Source organism: Euleptes europaea, chromosome 20 (assembly GCF_029931775.1).
Source record: "Euleptes europaea isolate rEulEur1 chromosome 20, rEulEur1.hap1, whole genome shotgun sequence".
NCBI lineage: Eukaryota > Metazoa > Chordata > Lepidosauria > Squamata > Sphaerodactylidae > Euleptes > Euleptes europaea.
The window spans coordinates 23,721,508-23,745,120 of NC_079331.1; the positions used below are offsets into that span (position 1 = coordinate 23,721,508).

Genomic DNA, 23,613 nt, shown 5'->3' on the forward strand with positions numbered 1-23,613 from the left:
GCTGGCAAAACCCATCCGGTGGAGCCAACAGAGGCTTCTGAGAACTGGGAGCCCTAGGGTTTTATGGCCCTAGGGGCTTTTATGGCGGCCCTGGGGAGGATTACCAAGGCCGGCTGTCTGCCAGCTCAGACAGCCTCTCTAGCGACTCTTGCATTTATTTACTTATTTAATTTCCAGTTAAATCTCTACTTAAAGTTATGTCAATGATTGCTTAAGAAATGGTGGTACGCTGAGCAAATTGATTCTGTTTGAACAATTGTTAGCAAGGATGGATGACTTGAAAGGATCACTGTCTTAACTTTAACTGTATATAAAGGCCCACCTGGATTCTAAATTTAAGACTAAGTGTATGCGTGGGGGGGGGGGGCGAGAGAGAGAGAATACGTTCCTTAGGAATGTTTCTGTTTGGAGAAAAATATTCTCTGCTCATTCTGAGACATTCTAGGTATCATGAAGAAGATATTTGGCTAACCCTTTTTCTGGCGATACCTTGAGCATCCTTTGAGGGCGGGTGGAGGGGATATGAGAAGAAGAGGCTTGCTAAGTTTGTGGTTGCTGGACAGCTGTACCAATTGCCCCCTCCCTCACCCAGAGAAAGGTGGCAGAAATTGCTGGACAATTAATTGCAGAAAGAGCAAAAAAAAAAAAAGGAATTTATTCACCTTAAAGAGCAAGAAGGACAAAGGTATTTCCAACAGTTGCCAACCTCTGATTAATTGTATGAACTCAAGACATGACAGGACTGCTGTTTTGTTGCTAGCTGAATTATAAGTATTATGTATCGTGTACTTCCTGCCATGTAATCTCATTATATTTGCTGTAAATAGGTATTGTTCAGCCCATTCAGCCTGCAGTAGTTTCACCTTGCATAAGTGAGCTGAGAAAGGGCCTGTTGGTGGTGGCCCCTTGTCTGTGAAATGCCTTCCCTCTTGATGCTCACCTGGCACCCGCTCTAGGAGCATTTATGCACTAAGAAAAAACATTTTGATCCACCCCGGCACTTTTAACTGAAATTTCATCCCATCGTTTTAATGTTCCTGGCCTGCTTTCTTCACCTGTTGATGTTTTAATGGTTTGCTTTGATGTTCAGGGATGGTTTATGAGGCTGAATTTTATTGGCTGCTGGTTCCAATGCATATGACAGGGAGATTTGTTCTGTTGAATAATTGTTTTTATTTTTTCTTAAAATTTGCAGTGTTTTTTGTTTTTTTGCACTTGTTAGATTCTTTGAGCAAATGTCTGGAGAGGTGGGATGGAAATGTGCTAAATAAATAAACCAATAGAAGTCCGGAAAGGACCTGATTGGGTCATCTGATCCTCCTGGGTTCAAAAGACGCAGTACCCCCTCTAGCCATCTGCAGGAGTGGCGCTCCAGAGCAGCACAGACCAGGCGAGCCTTACCCTCCGTCTGCAAGCTGTCCTGGTGGTACAGGAAAGGGCTTCCCTCCTGTGGTGTCTCTGCAAAATGTCTCATTGTAAATCAGACACGCACCGTTCCAAGAAGGCCGTGTGCATCTCTGAATCAGAAGTCACACAAAGGAAGGTGATGAGTAGCAAACAGATGTCTTTGTCTGACAAACACATGGCGTCAGACAGCGCCTTTGGGCTGCGAAACGTTCAGAATGTTTTGACTTTTCCTCCTGGGCTTGTGGTTCCCGCTGGCCTCAGAACACGGCTCTCCGTATTCATTCATGTGGAGGAAAATGTGTTTTCTCATCTGGTGGGTATGGATGGTTATGATTATTCCCTGGGAGCAGGGAGAGGGATGTGTCCAAAATTATGTGCGTACACATGCACAATGAAAATACTCAGCTCTGCTGGAATGGTGTGTGCGAGTGCAAATGAGGAGCATATGCTGAACGTGCATCATTCCTGACTATGGCCCCCAAACTTCCAAAATGCACCAGCCACCTCTGTGGCACAGGAGCAAAGCACCTCCGGGGGTGGGGGTTGCCAGAGTGAGACGCCTGGCACTGTGCAGGGAGCAGGTGGCAAAAAAGGAAACCTGGGGGGGTGGGGGTTATCAAAAAAAGCATCCAGACAAGATACTAATTCTTTTCAAAACGATTCCAGCACATTTTTTTAAAAAGGGAAACCAGAGATAGCGAGCTGGTAGATGCAAGATGGGGGGGGGACATGGGGATGACACGATACATTGATGGCAATAAATCAGTGGAAGCCTTGGTTGCCCCCCTCTACTAAGACACAACTCTCTGGCTGGCCACCTCCTTTCCTCGGGGTCTCTCGGGGCTGAGCCATGCATTACCCAGCCCGTGTGGCCGACACATGGATTGTCAGCAGATTTCGTGGAGTTCTGTGCTGGGAGACTCAATTCCCCAACACGCTGGACCCTGGTTTGGATTGGGGCCATGATTCATGGGGAGCTTCAGCATCCCACCATGATCTTTTCTTGACCTGAAATGGCTCCAGGTGTTTCTATTTGCCCCGCTTGTGGGCTACTACATGGCTACGCATAAGTTGTTGCAAGGGGGCAAATAGGAGCTCCACAGGGCCATTTCAAGGCAGGAAACAGCAAGGGTGGTGGTGTTTGAAGCCCATTGTTGTCGTCGTCCCCCCCCCCCCCCCCCGTGCTGCGGTCCCAGTCTGGCCCTGGCCCCGGCGTGCCTGGCGGTTGGGTGTCCAGCACAGAACTTCAGGTGTATGTTGGAAACCCAGGAACCCATCAGGGCTTCCAGGCAAGGAGAAGTGATTTGCTAGTTTGGAAACCTTCCTCCTGGGGTTGCCAGCCTCCCTGGGGTGGGGGTGGGGGTGGGGGGCTGTAGATCTCCCAGAATTCCAACAGATCTCCAGACTAAAGAGATCAGTTCCGCTAGAGGAAATGGCCGCTTTGGAGGGCAGACTCTACGGCATCCCATCCCCTCTGAGCTCCCTCCCCTCCCCAAATCGCGCCCTCCCCGAATCTCCAGGAATGTCCCAGCCTGGAGGTGGCAACCCTCAGAAGTCCCTCCCGTCTGCCTCCTTTGGCTCTCAGCTTTGCTGGCCAGGCGATGCTGCCTTCCTCTGTGCAGTTCTGCCGCTGCAGCTGCAAATCTCTCTCGACCTTCAGAAGGTCGGTCGCATCCCTGCAGCAGAGGGAAGGCAGGGCTTGGCAGCAGAGGCTGGTACAGGCGGGCAGCGGGGGCCCTGCTGGGGCAAAGCCTGAGCAGAGGGAGAGGGGGGCACAGCAGAGCAGCCCTCCGCTGCCGGCCCACCTTCCGCCTGCGGCCCCTCCTTTGCTATCCTCTCCCTCTGCCTTGGGAAACAGCTCCACGGGACTCAGAGCTTGGGAAAGGAGAGGTGGGGCACGCTGGAGCCGCCTTGCGCCGGGGAGAAAGATGGGGCTACTGGGGGACAAAGTAAAGTGATAATCATCCCCTGGAGCCCAGAGGTTTTACAGGCAAAAGGAGGGGCCAGACCCCAAGGCAGCCTGACTGCAAAGCTCTTAGCCTCTAATTAACCTGAGAGACAGCATGGTGTAGTGGTTAGAGCAGTGATGGCGAACCTTTTAGAGACCGAGTGCCCAAACTGCAACCGAAAACCCACTTATTTATCGCCGAGTGCCAATGCGGCAATTTAACTTGAATACCACCCCCAGAGGGGGCCCAGAGGGAGAGGCTAGGGTTGCCAAGTTCCTCTTTGCCATGAGTGGGAGGTTTTTGGGGTGGCGCCTGAGGAGGGCGGGGTTGGGAGAAGGACTTCAGTGCCATAGAGTCCAATTGCCAAAGTGGCAATTTTTTCCAAGGGAACTGATCTCTATTGGTTGGCGATCACTTGTAATAGCAGGAGATCTCCAGCTAGTACCTGGAGATTGGCAACTAGTTCCTTAGTGTTTTCTCTCTACATATCAAGACAAATGGAAAGGTGTTTGGAGGATGGCATGTGGGCACTTCAAAGGTGGAATAGGACTGCACGCCCCTCCACCCGCACAGACCCAGAGGGCGCCTGAGAAGCCGCTGGAGGGAGGGAGGGAAGGAAGGAAGGAAGGAAGGGAAGGGAAGGGAAGGGGAAAGGGAAGGAAGGGAGGGAGGGAGAGAAAGAAAGAAAAAGAGACAGAAAGGGAGAAAGAAATGGAGCGAGGGAGAGAAAGAAAAGTAGGGAAAGAAAAGGACAGGGAGACAGAGAAAGAAAGAGGCCATTTATGCATGGGAGGTTTTGCCTTGGATTTGCCACTCTCCAGATGCACATTTTCCCCATCCGGATTCTCAAAACTCTGCATGGGGACTTACTGATGATTTTTGAGAATTTGGATGGGGAAAATGTGCATCTAGAGCGGCAAATCCAAGGCAAAACATCCCATGCATGAATGGCCAGAGACAGGAAAGCCTTCCCGCTTCTCTCTCTCTCTCTCTCTCTCTCTCACACACACACACACACACACACCCCTCAGCTGGCAGCAGAGAAGGGGGGCGCGTGCGCAGAACAGCCCGCAGCGCATGGGCGCTGGGAGACCCTTCCCTTCCCGCGGAGGCTTGGTGTCCTGCCCTGCTGACAGCTGCCCCTGCCCAGCCGGGCCCGCTGCCAGCGAGGGAGGGGAAGGAGGCACCCCAGAGCCTCCGTCTGACTTCCTGCCCCACGGCTCGCCAGCCACCAGCCCTGCCACCGCGCCCTTCGCCTGTGCACGGGGCTGGGCCCCCCCGGCCGCCTCCCACGTACCCGGGGTGAACAGCAGCAGGAGGAGGATCCCCCGCCCGGCTCAGCCTCGCCGCCACCGCCAGTGATATCGGAGGTTCCCCACCCCTGGGCTACAGCCTCCCCCATCCGGGGAGGGGCAGAGCCGGAAAGGCCAGCGGCTTGGAGGAACCGCGCGTGCCGGCAGAGAGGGCTACGCGTGCCGGAAGTGGCACGCGTGCCATAGGTTCGCCAACACGGGGTTAGAGTATCGTGCTGGGCTCCGGGAGACCCAGATTCAAATCCCCACTCTGCCATGGAAGCCGGCTGGGTGACCTCGGGCCAGTCACACCCTCTCAGCCTAACCTACTTCACAGGGGTGTTGTGCAGATAAAATGGAGGAGAGGAGAATGATATAAGCCCCTTTGAGTCTCCATTGGAGAGAAAGGTAAATGAAATAAATAATATAATAATCCATAAATAATTCAAGGGGTGTCGTGGGTGGGTAAAGTCTCCTTGTGAGGAGGGGCAGGCACTCTACACATGCTCCTTGTTAGGACTTCACCCATCCCAGGGACTGAATCTTAGGAGAAAAAGCCGCCTTTCTGGCTGAGAGCCAAACGGGACCTGTGAAAGGATCAGCTGTAGTGTGTGAAACGGGAGGAAGGAAATGGAGAGGTCTTTGGAGTTGTGGAGTCGTGGGCAGGAGCTGCTTAGCAAAGACAGGAATGGTATGCAAGTTTTGGGGGGTGGGGTGTCCATTTCCCACAAGTTCTGCTTAAATCATTGCTTGTATACCCCCCCCCCATCATCACCACCATGCATTACACAGAAATGCTTCTCCTGGGTTGGACCGGTATTCCATCTAGGCATGCATTCTCCTTCCCACAGAGCCCAGGCAGCGGTTTCTGCGCACTCACGAACAGGACAGGAAGGCAAAGGCCTATCCCAGGTATACTGCCCCTCAAAGGGGAGGTTCCATTTAGAGGTCATGATGAGCAGGTCTGTGGTCTACCCTGCTTCTCTTCCATCCCATGTAAGTGAGCCTCTGAAAGGGACTTCTGCCAAACTAAAAAAGGCATTTTTAGGATGGGTTATGAAAACAGAGGCTGCTGTGCCACCGATTCCTACGCCTGCGTGCAAAGACCCGGCCCTGCCCAGCTCCCCCCCTCCTGCTGCAATGATGTCATTGATTTCTCTCATCAGGATCTTTTTATAGCCTCTGCTGCAGATCAGCACTTGGGTTGCAGCTGCCAGCCGCCCCGGCTCCTGCCCAGCCGGCGGGCGGCTCCTTCCTTCCGGCTTGAGGCATCCAAAGGCGGGGGCGGGGGATGCAGGGATGCCGGCGGGCTTTCTGGGCTGACTGAGCGATCCCCAAAGGTGCCTTTCCCCAAAGGTCCAGACAAACCAGCCCCTTGCAAAGACACCAGAAAGCAGGGGAGGCACAGAGTCCCACCCTGCAGAACAGCCATTTCTTCCAGGGGAACTGATCTCTGTTGTCTGGAGATCGGTTGTAATTCTAGGAGGCTGGCAACCCTACGAGTCGCAATGGTCTCTGGTCAGTCTGGTTTTCCAGATGTTTGCCGTGCTGCAAAGAATTCGAACGTACCAGCATGTACATTTAGAAAGCTAGTCTGAAAGCAGTGGGGGAACGGCACCAAAGAGCCCTGTTCCTTCCAAGTGGCAGGCTAATGCCGTCGGGCTGCACTCTTTCCAAAAAGATCAGCGTAAAGTGGGTTTGGGAAAGAGTGTGTTGAGGATGGGGAGAACCCGGAAAGACAACTATGGGAGCAAGACGCCCTGCAGAGGCTCCAGAAACCCCAGCCCTCCAGTTTGGAAGCCAAAGTGGAGAAAAACTCTTGTGAGGAGAAACAGCCCTGACCTTATTTGCTTCCTTGTTTGTTTGCTGCCTTTTGGTGAAATGCCCCCCAAGGCAGCTAACAATAAAACCCATAATGTAAAATGATTTAATCGTTAAATGTCATAATTAAATAATTTGCATAATTCACTTAGAACAATTTAAACATAAATCCTTTAAAATATTTATCAGTAAGAACATCAGGAGCACCACAACTGCAGGCACGACTCCCTTGGCTCAGCGTCTGGCCTTCCAAAACGGGATGGATCTGGAAGGTGGCCGGGATGACTCGCATCTCACCTCCACAGGCTTCCAAAGTTTGGAGACAGCAGCTGAAAAGACTCTGACCCACCGGACTGGTTCTCGCAGGAAGGTCTCAGGACTTGGGCAGGCTGAGAGCCAGTGTGGTGTAGTGGTTAAGAGCAGTGGTTTGGAGCAGTGGACTCTGATCTGGAGAACCAGGTTTGATTCCCCACTCCTCCACATGAGTGGCGGACGCTAATCTCGTGAACCGGGTTGGTTTCCCCACTCCTACACATGAAGCCGGCTGGATGACCTTGGGCTAGTCACAGCTCTCTTAGAGCTCTCTCAGCCCCACCCACCTCACCAGGGTGTCTGTTGTGGGGAGGGGAAGGGAAGGTGATTGTAAGCCGGTTTGATTCTTCCTTAAGTGGTAGAGAAAGTCAGCATATAAAAACCAACTCTTCTTCTGACTTTTCCTCGCCATGAATATTTTGGAGGGTTTCTTTTTTGGGTTTGGAAGGAGGCCTTGCTGTTCTTCACAGAAAAATCAAGAAGGTCGGACCAGAACCAACGGGTTGAAATTAAATCAAAAGAGTTTCCGTCTAGACATTAGGAAGAATCTTCTAACAGAGCGGTTCCTCAGTGGAACAGGCTTCCTCGGGAGGTGGTAAGCTCTCCTTCCCTGGAGGTTTTTAAGAAGAGGTTAGATGGCCATCTGTCAGCAATGCTGATTCTGTGACCTTAGGCAGATGATGAGAGGGAGGGCATCTTGGCCATCTTCTGATCACTAGGGGTGTGGAGGGGGGAGGTAGTTGTGAATTTCCTGCATTGTGCAGGGGGTTGGACTTGATGGCCCTGGTGGTCCCTTCCAACTCTATGATTCTATGAGGCAACTGGTGGTTCAGTAGCATTCCCAGCATGTTCTTTGCAACTCAGTTTTCACCCAGAAGCTCTTCCCTCCTAAACCATGGGGCAGGGGGGGGGGCAGGGGAGATGTAAATGGCAGGACTCAGTCAGACTTCCTTTCCGTACTTAACGAAGGCCACAAATAAACCCCGTTGTACGATCTCTTCAATGCGTGGACAAGACTGTCCTGCATGGAGGGGCTTTGTGCTGGCTAATCGCACGTGAACCTCAGGGATGTCTGTACTTGCCAAATATTACTTGATCTGCAACCTTTCAGCAAATACCAGAAGGTCGCTGGGTTGGTCCGCTGTGGCAAATCCCCAGGGAGTCCTGCGGGGGGGGGGGGGGGGCTTAAAGACTAATATGTTTATGGAGGCAGAAGCTTTTTGGATACAGGTGTCCCCCCGTTCTCCAAGGAGCCCCCCAAGTATTTATTTACTGCCCAGCTTGCTCAGTGAGACTCGAAGCGGATTCTGCAGCCTCAGTCTCTGCCGTCAAATCGCATGAGACATCTAATAAGCAATGCAGTTGGCCTAAATTACAAAAATCTGGAACAATGCACAGAAGTATCCGGATTGATATGTCAAGCAATGCAGAGAATGGATCTGCAGAATTAGAACACAGTGCGGTAAGAGCAGCATAATACATAAAACAAACTGATAATACATACTGTACCATATCTAGTGGCCAAGACAACTATTCCCTTTCTCAAAGCACATTCCTGAGCTGTCCCGTTCGACTATAGCCCCGGGCCCTTTGTAAAAGTGCCCTCCGGAGCAATTATCTGACAGAAGTGTGGGAACCTTCCCGGTCTCTTCAGGCAGGCCGGGGGCCACACCTGAGGACGGCTGGGCATGTGTGACTCTGGGCCCCCTCCCCAGCAACTGCCTGCTCTCCTTCCCTTCAAGGTTCGGATATGGGAAATTGCAGACGGGGGGCTGAAGCGCAACATGACGGAGGCCGTCCTGGAGCTGTACGGGCACAGCCGGCGCGTGGGTCTCGTTGAATGGCACCCGACCACCAACAGCATCCTCTTCAGTGCAGGATACGACTACAAGGTGAGCGGGGCAAAGTCTTCCTGCAGGCCAGCTCAGTGCAGACTTAAAAGAAGTCATGTGCTTCTTCTCTCTCAAAGAGAGCCCAGCTTCACAGCCGCCTAAATATACCATCCCTCTCCAGGATCTCTTGTGAATTGTGGCTCTGGGGTCTGGGGAATGAGGGCGGGCATGCCCTAGAACGAGCATGCCCTAGAACGTCTTCCACTTGCCCCACAGGCTGCACATACTGGTGGGCGAGCGATCTTTCAGGGAAGCTGGACTGGCCCGGGAGGGTTTGAGTGGGGTCGTGGTTAGCTGGAGTGTCGGACTAGGATGTGGGAGGCCCAGGCTGGAATCCTCACTGTGCCATAGATGCTTGCTGGGCGCCCACGGACAACTCTCAGCCTAATCCTACCTCACAGGGCTGTTGTTGTGAGGATAAAATGTTGGGGCCCCACTGGGGAGAAAGGCAGGGTATAAGCGAAATAAATAAAACGAATAAAGGATTGAGGTGCCCCCGAGGCCCTAGCCACACTGACGGTCTCGGTCTCTTCAGCGTGAGGGCTTGGACCGAAGGGGTCTTTCCAGGGCCTTTGGAGGCCCATCTTTGGCTCCTGCTCCACAGAGCATCTTCCAGAGTGGTTCCAGCCTTCCCGGTTGATGGCCACGAGGCTTGGGAAGGGCCTCCCCGACGAGATCTGCCCCCAGTGCTGGTCTCCTGGAAGCGGCTGCCTGGCCCAGCTCGCTGCCAGCCGGGGCTGTTGGCAAAACCTTTTCCTGGAGATGCTGTTTTTAGTAGTGTTGTTTTTTAATCTGGTTGCCTTATTGGAGCTGGATGCTGTGGCCACCTCCTCGAATGGCAGGAGAGGCAAGCGATAAACAGTTCCAACAGAGTGCCCCAAAATCTAGTGTGGGTGTGGGTGTGTGGGTTTTTTGTCTGTGCTCTGCTTCCTTTTTCTCCCTCTCCCGTTATTCTAGGACTCAAGGGCACCCAGTGAAGGTGATGGGCAAAATATTCAGGACAGACAACAGGGAATACTTCTTTACTCAACAAATCAGAGAGCCAGCGTGGTGTAGTGGTTAAGAGCGGTGGTTTGGAGCGGTGGACTCTGATCTGGAGAATCGGGTTTTATTCCCCACTCCTCCACATGAGCGGCGGAGGCTCATCTGGTGAACCGGGTTGGTTTCCCCACTCCTACACGTGAAGCCAGCTGGGTGACCTTGGGCTAGTCACAGCTCTCTCAGCCTCACCTACCTCACAGGGTCTGTTGTGGGGAGGGGAAGGTGATTGTAAGCCGGTTCAATTCTTCCTTAAGTGGTAGAGAAAGTCGGCATATAAAAACCAACCTTCTTCTTGTTCATCATTAATTTCTGAAATTCTCTGCCAGTGGATGTAGCAAAGCCCCTTTAAAAGGGGGCTAGATAGTTCATGGAGGAGAGGCCCATCAATGGCTACTAGCCATGCTGACTAAAGGGAACCTCCAGATCCAGAGGCAGCCAACCTCTGAACACCAGTTCTAGGAGGCAGCATCAGTAGGGTTGCCAACTGCCAGGTAGTAGCAGGAGATCTCCTGCTAATTCAGCTGATCTCCAGCCGATAGACATCAGATCACCTCAAGAAAAATGGCCACTTTGGCAATTGGACTCTATGGCATTGAAGTCCCTCCCTTCTCCAAACCCTGCCCTCCTCAGGCTCTGCCCCAAAAATCTCCCGCTGGTGGCAAAGAGGGACCCTGGCAACCCTAAGCATCAGGAGAAGGCCTCAGTGTCCGGGCCATGTTGGCGTTGGCCCTCCAGAGCAGCTGTTCGGCCACGGTGTGAGACAGGGCGCCAGTCTGACCCAGCAGAGCCCATATTATCTTCTTTTGTTCTCAGGTGCTCATCTGGAACCTGGACATCGGTGAGCCTGTGAAGATGATCGACTGCCACTCTGACGTCATCCTGTGCATGTCCTTCAACACGGATGGGAGTTTGCTCGCCACCACTTGCAAAGACAAGAAGCTCCGGGTCATTGAGCCGCGGTCCGGCAAAGTCCTCCAAGTAATTTCATTTGGTTTTTTTTACATTATTTATAGCCTGTCTTTCTCACTGAAGGCAGATTACACAATAGAAATAGATGCAATCACAAGGAGACAACATTTGATAAGCAGCGTAATAGGACTAGGATTAATGAAACCTGAAAGTATGAGTCTGTGTTGCCAGCCAGTGTGGTTCCTGCTGCTTAAATGAGCAGGCCAGTGGCTCGGTGGTAGAGCAGCTGTGTTACATACACAAGGTGCCAGGTTTAATCCCTGGCCATTCTAGTTATAGAAACTCAGGTCCTGAGGGAGACCTCTCTGTCTGGAGATCAGACAACACCTGCTCTAACCGGGCAAATGTTCCGATTCAATGTAAGGCTGCTTCAATATGTTCAGTTGCACATCACAGCATTTCGTTTCTTTGGTGCTGGGTGTGTAAATGGGCCCCCTGCCTAGGATATAAGACAGAGTAGGGAGCTCAATCGGTTTTTATAAATATTCCTGTTGGTTTAGTGAGAATGTACTTGCCCCTCTTCCAAAAACATAAAGTTTACCATAAGTAATCTTTCAGTAAGCAAAATTTTATAGAACGAACGTTTGTAGAAAACACACAGGTTGCATCAAAACTTCCTGGCGAGAATATTATTCCACCATTTTCATGCACAAATGAAAGTTTTATAATCAGAAAAGCAATATTTAACGCAAGAAAATTGAAGGCAATTCGTCCCCTTTTATTAATCAGATGTTGTCTTGGGGGAGTATAATCTGAGTCCTAAGAGTTCCGGAGGCATATTTCGAACACATTGCCAGCGTGGCTTAAGCTGAAGAGTGCAGAGATTGCTTGCCTGGATCCGACTGCGGGCCGATCTCCTGCAGCGGTGTTACTTTTCTTTGCAGGAAGCCAGCTGCAAGAACCATCGCGTGAACCGGGTTGTTTTCCTAGGGAACCTAAAGCGCCTTCTCACGACCGGAGTTTCGCGGTGGAACACGCGGCAGATTGCCCTCTGGGACCAGGTCAGAAAGCTCCTAAGCAGGGATGGATGGGAGAAGCCAGACAATAAGCAGCGAAGGCATTTGTTCCGTGGATAACTTGAGCGGAGCCAGGACATCTGGTGTGGGCTCTTCTCCGGCACAAAGAAGGGCAGGTTGTGGGTTGCGTTGCTTCCGTAGCACTGCTGTTGAAGGGGCCCTTTTTTGTGAAGTTGTACACGTGACGTGAACGCACTTGGGAACATCCAGGAAGCTAGAAGCAGTCTCTTCACAACAAATGCTCATGAGTAATTTATTCAGGTATTTATACCCCACTGTTCTCCCCAGTGGGTCTCCAAAGCAGCTTACAACACCAGTCTCTCTGCTCCTCCATTTGATCCTCACCCCAACAACCCTGTGAGGTAGGTGAGGCTGAGTGAGAGTGAGTCTCTAGTGCGGAGTGAGGATCTGAGGCTGGTTCTCCAAGATCCCAGTCCAACGTTCTAACCACTACACCACACAAGTCTGATCTTTTCAGTGCCACAGGATCCTTTGTAATGTGGTTGCTGTTCTGGAGTTTAATTGGCTAGAGAGCAGTGGAGGAAAAATGGGTGTAAATTTGCATGCCCCCCCCCCATCCAGGCTTTTTGTGTGCTTCACCTCTAGAGCTTTGTTGGTCCTCCGTCTTCCACTACCACGGTAGACGTGTGCACATTGTGGAGCAGGCCAGTGAGGGTATCTTGAAAGTGGGGGAAGTCTGTAGTTATGTGAATGCAGGAAATGCAGGTGGGTCGGTGGATAAAGAGAGGGTCAAAACATGCGCGCAGTCAGAGGTCTTAACCCTTCACTGCCCTTATTTCAGCACATCCCTGCTCAATGAGCTGTTGAGAGCCAGTGTGGTATAGTGGAGAGAGTGGCGGACTGAGGACCCTGGGCGACCTGGGTTCGAATGTCCACTTCTACCATGGAAGCTCACTGGGTGACCTCAGACCCATCACAATCTTTTGGCCTGGCCTACCTTACAGGGTTGTTGTAAGTGGAGGAGGGGAGAACGATGTTCTAAAAGCCGCTCTGAGTCCCACCTGGGGAGAAAAGCGGGATAAAAATAAAATAAGTGCAAGTAAGGAAGTGTGGTCTATGTTCAAGGGAAGAGCCCAACAAACGAAGCTCACCACCCCCGCCCCCATGATGCGCCAAGAACATCCACGTGCCAAATACATCAGGGCACCAAGTTAGTAGCACAAGCTGCCCATACGCTGCTGGGGGGGGGGAGATTTCGCACAGGAGACTCATCCGAACTGTCGCTTGAGGCTGTTCCCAAGTGTATCTTAACCATGATGGGTGCTGAGGCTGCATTTAAGGCAGGCTGGATGACTCAAAGTGCCGATACCTCCCATTCCTTTCTGCAGGAAGACCTCTCTATGTCCTTAATAGAAGAGGAGATTGACGGGCTCTCCGGCCTCCTGTTCCCGTTCTACGATGCTGATACGCATATGTTGTACTTAGCGGGCAAGGTGAGTTGTTCGTTGCCTTCTTCCCTCACAGGTGTGAAGGGACAGCGGGAGGCGAGGCAACCTGCTCTTCTCTTGGGGTCTGAGCTGGCCCACCCAAGTGGCAGATAGGCACAACCTCAGCTACTCCAGATTTACTCTCTATGAGTTGGAAACAACCGATGAGTCCCACACAAGTAATTTTAAAAGCATCAGTCAGTCAGTTCCTTGGGGAGATTAATCAGAGGACTCCTGCAACTGCAGATTTAAAATTTGGTTACTGAGACTGAGATCCTAAGCAAGCATACTTGGAAGCCAGTCTCCGTGCAGCCAGTTAGACTTGCTCCCGCGTAAAAGTCTGTAGAATTAGGGTGCTAATTTGTCACCCTGCCTGAGTGATTCACCTGTTAAATGGAAATAAGGCCCAAAGATTTCATCTGGCTGCCGTGAGAAGAAACTGGATTGTGCGGGTAAAATGTTCTTAGTAGCATCAACTGTGTCGGACTAAGGAAACCCTGGCTGGGATTGGCCAAGATGTTCCACAGGATGCTTTCTTTGTGTGATGCGGCCGATTCCTCAGCATCCCTTCTTGCTCTGGTCCCCAGGGAGACGGGAACATCCGATACTACGAAGTCAGTACTGAGAAGCCATACTTCACCTATCTCATGGAGTTCCGTTCCCCGGCCCCACAGAAAGGCCTCGGTAAGTGGGGTGGGAGTGGTGTTGGATGACTGGGCCTTGTGATGTGCGGCTTCCCTTTCCTCAGCACTGTCTCCTTCACCTCTCCTTCTTTCCGGTTTCTCAGCCTTCCCCTCCCCCTCCCTTTGGCCTCCGTGCCTCAGGCCCCGGGGCCTGCTTGCCTCCATTCACCAGCTGCCAGCCTCCCTGACTCTGCCTATGTCCCCCATTCCACCCTGGCAATCCCTGGGTTTCCCCCTGAGCCAGAATTGCCCAGGGTATGACCTGACAGTACCTAGTACAGCCACCTTGGTGAAGTTTAGCAAGTCTGGATCTGGTCAGCACCTGGAAGGGAGACTTCCCCTGGAACACCCCCCTCCTTTTACACTGCCTGGAGTTTCATGGCGGAAAGACAGGATAGAAGCATAAGAGATGATGCATAAAGTCGGCATCTCTGACAGCAGCTGTACAGTCACCACTGGGTGGCTGAGCTTTCCTCTCACCAATTGGAATGTTCATGAGCATTCCTTGCTGGCACCTGCAGTTATCAAACTGTTAGACTCCATTCGTGGTCCCTTTCTACCCTACCAGGGGAGGGTCTGTGGGGAGAAAAGATCAGCTGTGGGGTGATGCCCTCTCAAAGGCTCTTCCTGTACAAACAAAGGTCACATTTCCTTAAAACCCTTTTTTCAGGGGTGATGCCAAAACATGGCCTGGACGTGTCTGCATGCGAGGTCTTCCGCTTCTACAAGCTCATAACCCTAAAAGGGCTGATTGAGCCAATCTCCATGATTGTCCCAAGGCGGGTGAGTAACCTGGATCCCTACTGAAAGCAACCCCAGTTCAGTCCTTTAAGAATTCCAATTCTGAGTCAACTTCTGCAGGCAAGCTCAGCTTTACACAAAGCTCTACCAGAGTGTTTTCTGCACGCTTTGGCCTCCTCTGTCATGCTCCACAAGGCCAGGACTCTGTTAAGCCTTCCTTGCCTTGACTACCTCTCTTTTCTGACTGGAAACACACTGAGCTGTTGCCTGGAAAACTACCTCTGCTGTAGGAACAGGAACTCTTTGTGGGCAAATTGAGACGCTTGAAAATGTTTCGGCGCAGTTTGCATTCCAAAGGGCAACTGCGGGTGGGGGGGGATTGCCCAATTGGTCAAAAAGATCATAAGTTGGCATCATTCTGAGAATGAGGGAGGGGCTGTTGCTGATGACCTCCAGCTTCTGCAGGGGTGAAGACCCCCTCTTTTTGGGTATGCTTAACTCTTTCTTGCTACACCATTTAAAAAATCCTTTTTGGGGGTTAACTATTTCAGTATGGTTAGAAGATCAGAAGAGCCCTGCTGGATCAGACCAGTGTGAGTCCATCTAGTCCAGCACCCTGTTTCATACAGTGGTCAACCAGTCCTTCTGTAGGGCCAGCAACAGGGCATGGAAGCCGAAGCCTTTCCTTGATGTTGCCTCCTAGCACTGTGATTCAGAAGTTCACTGCCTCTGAATGTGGAGGTTCCTTTTAGTCATCGTGGCTAGTAACCACTGATAGACCTCTCCTCCATGAATCTCTCTAATCCTCTTTTAAAGCCATCTATGTCTTTCTCTTCTCATTCTAGTCAGAAACATACCAAGAGGACATTTACCCCATGACTCCAGGAACAGAACCAGCCCTTACCCCGGATGAATGGCTGAGCGGAACCAACAGGGGTAAAAGTTCCAGAACCATGTTGCCTTGTGTAGCTGTTGCACACCCAGAGCTGAACAGCGAAGAAGGATCCACTAGTTTCAGGAAACTTCAGGATCTGACATAAACACAGTATTCTTAAACTTGTCAGAATTTGGAGTTGTATCCAACCAACCGCCAGCAGAATGCAGCGGCAGACACGGATCCCCCCCTCATTTCCTTTCCCCCTAGCAGTCTCTTGATTCTGGAAAGATGATGCTTGAAATTACAAGAGTCACAAACTGAAGATGAGGGTGTGCAATTTCACCCAGCACCCCCCCCCCCCATCAGTGCAGCCTGTTGACCCATGCATAACCCATCTGGGGGACAGAAATGCAGGGGGAATCCTCACACCTTTGGCTGGAGGTTTGTTGGCTACAACCCTTTGGGTCCAAAATTCAAACCAAGCTGCAAATCCCAAACGTTTCCAGGCAGGATATTTCCCATTTAGTTATTTATCGTTTCAACATTCCTTCAAATGGAAATGCTGGACTGGTTATTCAGTTAATGTTATTTTTCTCCATGCTTACTTTTTAAAAAAGTAACAGTATTGAACGGTACCTTCTAGTACACATGGGGTTTCCCCTTTAAATCCTAGAATGGGATGAAAAATGTTTCAAAACCAGGATAAGGAGCTAGGCAAAAGCCTGTTAGAAGCTTTTCCAGGCCAGGTGTGTTGGCAGAGTGCCTGCCTATGCAGCAATCAGGACACTGAACTGATTAGAAGAAATACATAGGAATACATGAACACATGAAGCAGCCTTATACTGAATCAGACCCGTGGTCCATTGAAGTCAGTATTGTCTACTCAGACCGGGAGCGGCTGTCCAGGGTCTCAGGCAGGGGTCTTTCACATCACCTACTTGCCTAGTCCTTTTAACTGGAGATACCAGGGATTGAACCTGGGACCTTCTGCATGCCAAGCAGATGCTCTACCACTGAGCCACAGCTCCTCCACCTGGAATCTGGAAGACCCAGGTTCAAATCCCTACTTGTGCCCTGGAAGCTTGCTGGGTGACCTTAGGCCAGTCAAACTCTCTCAGCCTAACCTACGTCAAAGGATTGTTGTTATTATAAAATAGAAGAGAGAAGAATGTTGGGTATAAGTGAATTCAGTAAAATACTCCCCCCCCCCCTACAGTCTATCTAGCTAGAGTTTGTTGCCTCCGTAGGATCTTCTTTCTTCTTCTTAAGAACATTAGAAGAGCCCTGCTGGATCAGACCAGTGAGGTGTCCATCTCGTCCAGCATCCTCTCTCCCACAGAGGCCAAGCAGTTTCCTCGGAGGGCCAGCAAACAGGGCACAGAGGCTGACGCTTTTCCCTGATGCTCCCTCCTGGCACTGCGTTTCAGAGGTTGACTGCCTCTGAACATGGACGCTCCCTTTAGTCACCACGGATTAAGAACATTCTTCTTTGTACACAAGGCACTGCTATATTCCAAACCTGGTGTAAGGCTGAAGGAGCTGGTGTTCCACCTTCTGGCCAGCTACGCTGGTAGCACTAAAGAGCAAGTCAGAGAGGGCTGATTACCCCCTGGAAACCTGCCGTGATGTCACGGAGGCCGGAGTGCCCTTGGTCCCACCGACACCCTTCCCACACGCATGGAACTCACCGGTCGGATTGGGCACGGCTTGTTCTTGCCTTATGGGAGCCAGTATTTGGCCAGCGAGGTCAGGCAGTACAGATTAGCAAGGGCTGGCTCAGCTAAGTTCCAGCCCCTTACTCCTGAGCCCAAAAGATTCCTTTTTTTTTTTTAAGTAACAATCTGAGAAATGAAGGAAAGGGAGAGAGAATTTCATGCACTGTGCAGCATTTTTGACATTTCTCTCTGTGTGTGTCTCTTTTTTTAAAGACCCCATCCTGATGTCTTTAAAGGAAGGCTACAAGAAAACACCCCAAACTATTTTTAAGGCACCTGTAAGGGAAAAGAAGAGCGTTGTCGTGAACGGGATAGATCTCTTGGAAAACGTGCCGCCTAGAACAGAGAATGAGGTAAGGGATTCAACAGCTATTCTCTCTCTCTCTCTCTAGTTTCAACGTGGCACATAAAATGCCATGTATTTGCCATTCATAATCAGGCTGATTTTCCGATCAGAGCGCCGAGGCTGGGAGAGCACCTCTTCAGGGACTTTGCAGGGCCAAGAGGACAGTCTGGCGACCACCCCTGGCTCCACCGTTGCCCTTGCAAATGGCGCAATGCCCTGTTTTCCAAAGTGGGGGGTGGCATGGCCTGCATGGCTGGTGTCGGGTGCCATCAGAGACCCGTGTTGTTAGCTCCAGTGTTCCAACCTGTCCTCCTGAATGTGACAGCGCAGCCTCCAACTTCTCTTTCTCCCTCACCTTCAGCTCCTCCGAATGTTCTTCCGGCAACAGGATGAGATACGGCGGTTGAAGGGGGAACTTTCACAGAAGGATATCAAAATCAGACAGCTACAGCTGGAGCTGAAAAACTTGCGCAATTGTCCGAAGAACAATGAACTCTAGAGGACCCTTTCTGAACAAACTCTTTGTTTCTACCCAGTCTTTAATTTTTCGTCTCCACTTAACAAGAGATACGAGGCAGAGACTGTTGCGACAAGCCCTGGGTTCACTGGAAGGTCTGTGCTTCTTGTATGGTCTTTAACTCGTACTAAAAGACGCTCCACCCCCTGCGTGCTCCCCCCCCCCCCGATATAGCTGAGAATGATGGCATGAAAAAGTAGGAGGCTTCTATTTATGTCCCAGAGTTTCTCTTGGAGTAAGCAGAGGGGTACTTTTGTTTCTCGATGCTGGAAAAGAGTCACGGAATGAGCCAAAGGGCACAGGTCTTAATGTAAACCTTAACACTTCCTAGGGGGGGAAGAAAGAAAGTGCGCACACCCTAAAGAAAGCAACTGGATTTGTCACTAGTATTTTTCCCCTTTCCTATGCAAAGTGTGACTGAAAAAAACGCACTGGGTAGAAAAACTGGAACTCAAGGAAAGTGCCAGGAAGAGCAAAGAATTAATCCTCTTGGGGAATGCCGCAAAGGCCTGCACAGTCCTAGAAGAAAGCATCGTGCAAGTCTGTAGAGGATGCAGCGGGGGGGGGGGGGAGTGGCAACTGTGCCCTGCATGCTTTCTGCCCCCAACAAATATTAACACCTCCCACCAATGGGGCCACTCGCTGCTCATACAGTCAGGCTGGCCCTGCTGTGTTGTAGTAAAGTGGTTCATCTCCAGTCGCTGGCAAGCAGAGGCCCAGCCAAGCTCACCAGGAATTTTCCCTTTTTGAACGGGATGAGGCTGGCCCCACGTGATGGAAGTGTCTCACCATTCACCCTGGCTGTTCAGGTACTATACAAACTGGGTCTTTGCCCTGGAGCACTGGTCCCCAACATGGTACCCATGGGGCACCACGGTGCCAGCTGACACTTGCTTGTGCCCACCAAGTGCTTTTAGCGGGTGTGGGGTAGTAGGTGGGGCTTTACAGATTTCAAAGGAATCCTGTTGGGCAGAGCTTGTACCTGAAGTGTTGAAGGGTTACTATTAGAGTTATGCATGACACCTCATTCCCTGACGCTTTGTGGTTGGCTGAGGTTCCGTCTCCTGCAGCAGCCATTTTATGGTTGTGCCCACCACCCCGTGTCAGAAGCCCAAAGGTGCCCACGAGGTCTAAAAGGTTGGAGACCTCTGCCATAGCGACATTGTAATCTCTCATGTGCACACTCCCTTGCAGAAGTTTTGCCTAGAGACTTAGTATGAGAATCAAGAGAAAGCTCTTGCATCCCAGTGGGGGTAACCCGATTGTTTTAGAGCACCTGCTTTGCATGCAGAAAAGTCCCAGGTTTAATTGCCAGTATCAGGAGCTTAGGGAAGAGGAATTGGGCAAAGCCATCCTCCGCCAGAGACCCTGGAGAGCGGCTGCCAGTCTAGGTGACGGATGAGCAGAACCGAGGGTCCACTTCAGTGTAAGGCAGCCCCTGCGGTGGCCGTCTGCTTATAATACAGTGGGCATGTAATGCATAAACAAGCCGTGTCAAATTAAGAATGGTTTCAACCCAGTTGCATTGCATTAATGAAATAAGGACACTTAATTCTGTGTACTTGTTTGCAACTTAGCCCAACTGAAGCCTCTTCAACATGACCATGTGAGATGGCTGCGTTCACCCGAACACTGTCCTGCGTTTCCCCAACAGACATGGGATCCCGAGAGCATTTATCATCTCTGTGAAAGATCCTTGCCCATTCCTAAAGCAACCCCCCCCCCGCTGCATTTCATAGGGGCAGGGGCTGAATGCCAGCGGAGCAGCTTCAGAGTTTGCTCTTCCTTGCTGGTCACCATCCAACGGAAACTTCCACAAGGGACCTTTGTCCTCCTGCTACACAATTGCACAGAAGGCAGTGGTGGTTTTGTCCTGTGGAATTCCGGTAGTTAAAACGGCCCTGGGTTGGGGGATTCCAACCCTGGAACCCCTCATGCGAGAGGCATTCTCTAGAGCAGGGCTTCTTAAACTTTTTCCACTCGTGACCCCTTTTTGGTCGAGAAATTTTTACATGACTCCAGGTATATAGGTCTATAAAATAGGTATACAAACCTTTTACGGTTGCCAAATTTTTCATGGTCCCCACATTCAGTTATACAACCCCCAGATGGGATCGCAACCCCCAATTTAAGAAGCTTTGCTCTAGAGCGCACTCTAGAAGAAATGGTCTGGTGTGCGTAAAGGTCTTATATACCCTGCATTATTGTATGTGGGGTCAGGCCCCACCCCAAAAAAAATCTCAAGTGAGCCATGGATTCACTAGCCGGCCCCTAAGCAGGCTGCTCTGGCGGCCACTTCCTCAGCCACAAGGAAAATAAACAGCCTACCTCACAGGAAGGTTGGAAGGATAAGGGAGGTAGTGTTTGTTGAGGCACTCTGAGTGCTGGAAATTTAAATGGGCAGCACAAGCCCGATGTAAGGCAAACGCATTCACATGGAAACATGGCCTGTGACCACGTTCAGGCCTGCCACTTTCCCAAAGATGATCCCAGGGCCCCAGGAGATCCGTATCAGGTGATGAGCTCAGCAAGCAGGGAGTGGGTGTGTGTTGGGTGGTCCGAGAAACTCCTCATAAGCAAATATATCTGTAAACTGTACAAACCTAGACTCCAGGCTCGGCCTCAACTGCTGTTCTGCCAAAATATTGCGACCGGATGGGGCTTCTGTCCCATTAGAGAGCTAAGCAAAAGAGACAGGGGACACCATGACTCCTGGGGCTGAGAACGCCACCCCTGCAGAAAGCCCCCTCTTCTGTCCAGGGACCCAGCCCAGTTTCCTTGGGCACGCCGTCTCCCTCGCTTCCCTCCAGAATTCCACCCTGGTTGCAAGACACACGCCGGGAGTGTGTAATCCCTGACCACCCCCAAGCACCGGACAGGCAAGAGGGCTCTCTTTCCTCCCCCCCTCCTGACAACGTTTACATGGTGTTCCGTGCCTAAAAGCTAACCTGCCCACCCACCCCGCCGCTCTCCCTCCCTCCCTCATTATTTATGCTGCCACACAAATAGTGACAAAATAAAAAAAAGAGTTAAAGATACCAAGCTGGTTGTGGTGACGTCTTCTTTTACTTTTCGTGCAGGGTGGGGAGTGGATCCGAAGCAAAGGGGAGGAAGGGGAATCGAGGCCTCAGGGTTTAGGCTCTGGGGAGAAGTCAAAGCCCCTGAAGAAAAAGGGTTTTTTTTTTTTTCCTTAGCAGGGCTTCTGTAATGGAGCCTCCCCTCCATTTAAAAATCTCCTTCTGTGAACTGAACTGCTGCTACCTAGCAAGATAGCTTTTTGTGCCAGGCCTGGGGCAAGTCCTCTGTGCTTCCTCAGCTCCCCCTGGGCATCACCTGAAGCTGGGCCTTGGGGACTGTTAGGCATCTCTGCTGCCAAACTGGCCTTTCTGGATCGGCCCAAAGGTCCATCTCATCAAGGTCAGCTGGGGTAGTGGATAGAAATGCACACTAGGACCTAGGAAGACTGGGCTCCAATCCCTCGCTCAACCATGGAAGCCTGCCAGGTGACCATGGGCCAGTCACAATCTCTCAGCCTCACAAAGCCACTTGGAGTCAGAAGAACATAAGAAAGGCCCTGCTGGATCAGACCCAGGCCCATCAAGTCCAGCAGTCTGTTCACACAGTGGCCAACCAGGGGCCCCTAGGAAGCCCACAAGCAAGATGGCTGCAGCAGCATTGTCCTGCCTGTGTTCCAAAGCACCTAATATAATAGGCACGCTCCTCTGATCCTGGAGAGAATACGCATGCATCATGACTAGTATCCATTTTTACTAGTAGCCATCAATACCCCTCTCCTCCATGAACATGTCCACTCCCCTCTTAAAGCCTTGCAAGTTGGTAATCAAAGTCCAATCAGAGTCCAATCAGAGAAGTTGGATACAAATAAAAAAATAAGCATAATAAATATGTCTCTGTTTTCAAGCAATGCCACCCCAATTTAAGACATGGATCAGATGGTCTTTCACTGTGACCTTGCCAGGATTTGGTACTCAGAGAACAGTATATCACCATGTAGTCTGCCTTTGTCTGTCGTGGCCATAGTTGAAAAAAATGCTTAGTGTTATTTAAAAGACTGCTAAAAGTAATCAGGGAATCATCAGAAACAGATTCTTATTTTTTTTAAAAATACATCAAATTTGAAGGCAAGCAATAGGTTCTCACATGGCCCATTTTGCTCGAATAAGCCACAGGGGGGAAATTGTATAAAAAGATTTATTGAAATTCATCAATGACAAACAAGACATCAAACTCAAAAGTTTGGCTTTGTGTGGGGAGAAGGAAGGTTGCAATGAATTCTTTTTATACAGATGAGATACTGGCTAGGACAGAAAAGTTACTTCTAATGCTACTTTTGAAGAGGGATATGAAATTAAAACTGTACATACAACTAGGAACTCTGCAGTCAACTTTACTGACTTCCCAACTACGTAAGAAAATACAACTTTTGTAGTCGCACTCCGCGCCTGAGAGTATGAAAAGACACCGCCCTTGGCCAGACGTGCATTGTTCCCGCTGTAATAAGCTGTAAAAACTTCAGCTTATTAGAGAGCACAAGTGAAAACAAAATTCTCATCACTTAAAATACCAAGGGAGTGTTAATATATTTATATATCATATTTTACAGACCAAAATAGAACACACTTTAGTTAAAAGGGTTCAAACATTTCCTTTTTTTATTACAACTGTCAAATTCAGTTCACCAGTTAACTCAGGAAATTCAAAACACTTTTTATAGATATTTATAGATATTTTAATGACTGCCGTTTACAGAGGACTGTTCTGTCTACCCTAAATAAAGCAAGAGCACAACCCGCTGGGGACCGCCGCCCCCCCCCCCCTGCACAAGCCCCACTCCAAGGAAACGGCAGCTGTACAAGGAAACTTGGCTCTTGCAGCTCCCCCCCCCCCCACACACACACACAAAGAGGCTCTCCCCACCATTTTGTGCCCCAAGAGATGGGGGGGGGGAAGAAGGTAAAGCGTGGGGAAAACCCACAAGAGATTTGCAAAGTTGCCCCCATACCAAATAAAAAGGAAAAAAAATAATAAAAGGAAAAATATATATATTTGGTCACTATTTACAAACAGGAAAGTAAAAAGTTGCCTACAGGAAATACAGGGTGGGTTGTTTTTCCTGGAAACGGCAGTCATTCACAAACAGGCAACAAAGAAAACACTTGATATATCAAGATGCTGTTTGCATACCCGCTGCTGTGGCCGGAATGCTTTTGCTGCATCCAGAAGAGAGGTGTGGGGAGGAGGATACTTACAATATGCTCAGAGATTGGCAAAAGCCATCAATTCTAAGGACCCAAAGAGATCTCACCACCATCTCCATTCAAACTAATCTTGCATCACGCATGGAAATCTTCTTGCTCATCGTTTAAAAATGTTTTTCTAAAAAACCCAAAATTGTCCAAAATTGTTCCACTCCAAAAAGAAATAAAATTTACCACTTGCTTTATATTTGCTATTGCGGAAACAGGAAGCAAAGACAGACACAAAAGGAAATTCATCAGAAACAAACAAAAAAAAAAGAGTGGAAAGGGGGGGTTCTTCTTTTTTAAAAAAATGATATTTTAATTCC

At 50.3% G+C, this 23,613-nt stretch overlaps 1 protein-coding gene across 1 annotated transcript in view; it reads left to right on the top strand.

Annotated features, from left to right (window-relative positions):
• The window catches only part of CORO2B (coronin 2B), a 71,944-nt gene extending 53,870 nt beyond the window's left edge, over positions 1–18,074 (top strand). Inside the window, exons 4-12 of the mRNA XM_056865698.1 lie at positions 8,524–8,673; positions 10,528–10,692; positions 11,568–11,684; positions 13,049–13,153; positions 13,735–13,831; positions 14,501–14,613; positions 15,417–15,507; positions 17,377–17,516; positions 17,871–18,074. Of these exons, the coding sequence (XP_056721676.1) occupies positions 8,524–8,673; positions 10,528–10,692; positions 11,568–11,684; positions 13,049–13,153; positions 13,735–13,831; positions 14,501–14,613; positions 15,417–15,507; positions 17,377–17,516; positions 17,871–18,008 (1,116 nt within the window). The 3' untranslated portion in view covers positions 18,009–18,074. The remainder of the gene's footprint in view (positions 1–8,523; positions 8,674–10,527; positions 10,693–11,567; positions 11,685–13,048; positions 13,154–13,734; positions 13,832–14,500; positions 14,614–15,416; positions 15,508–17,376; positions 17,517–17,870) is intronic.
• Positions 18,075–23,613: the final 5,539 nt, after the last annotated feature.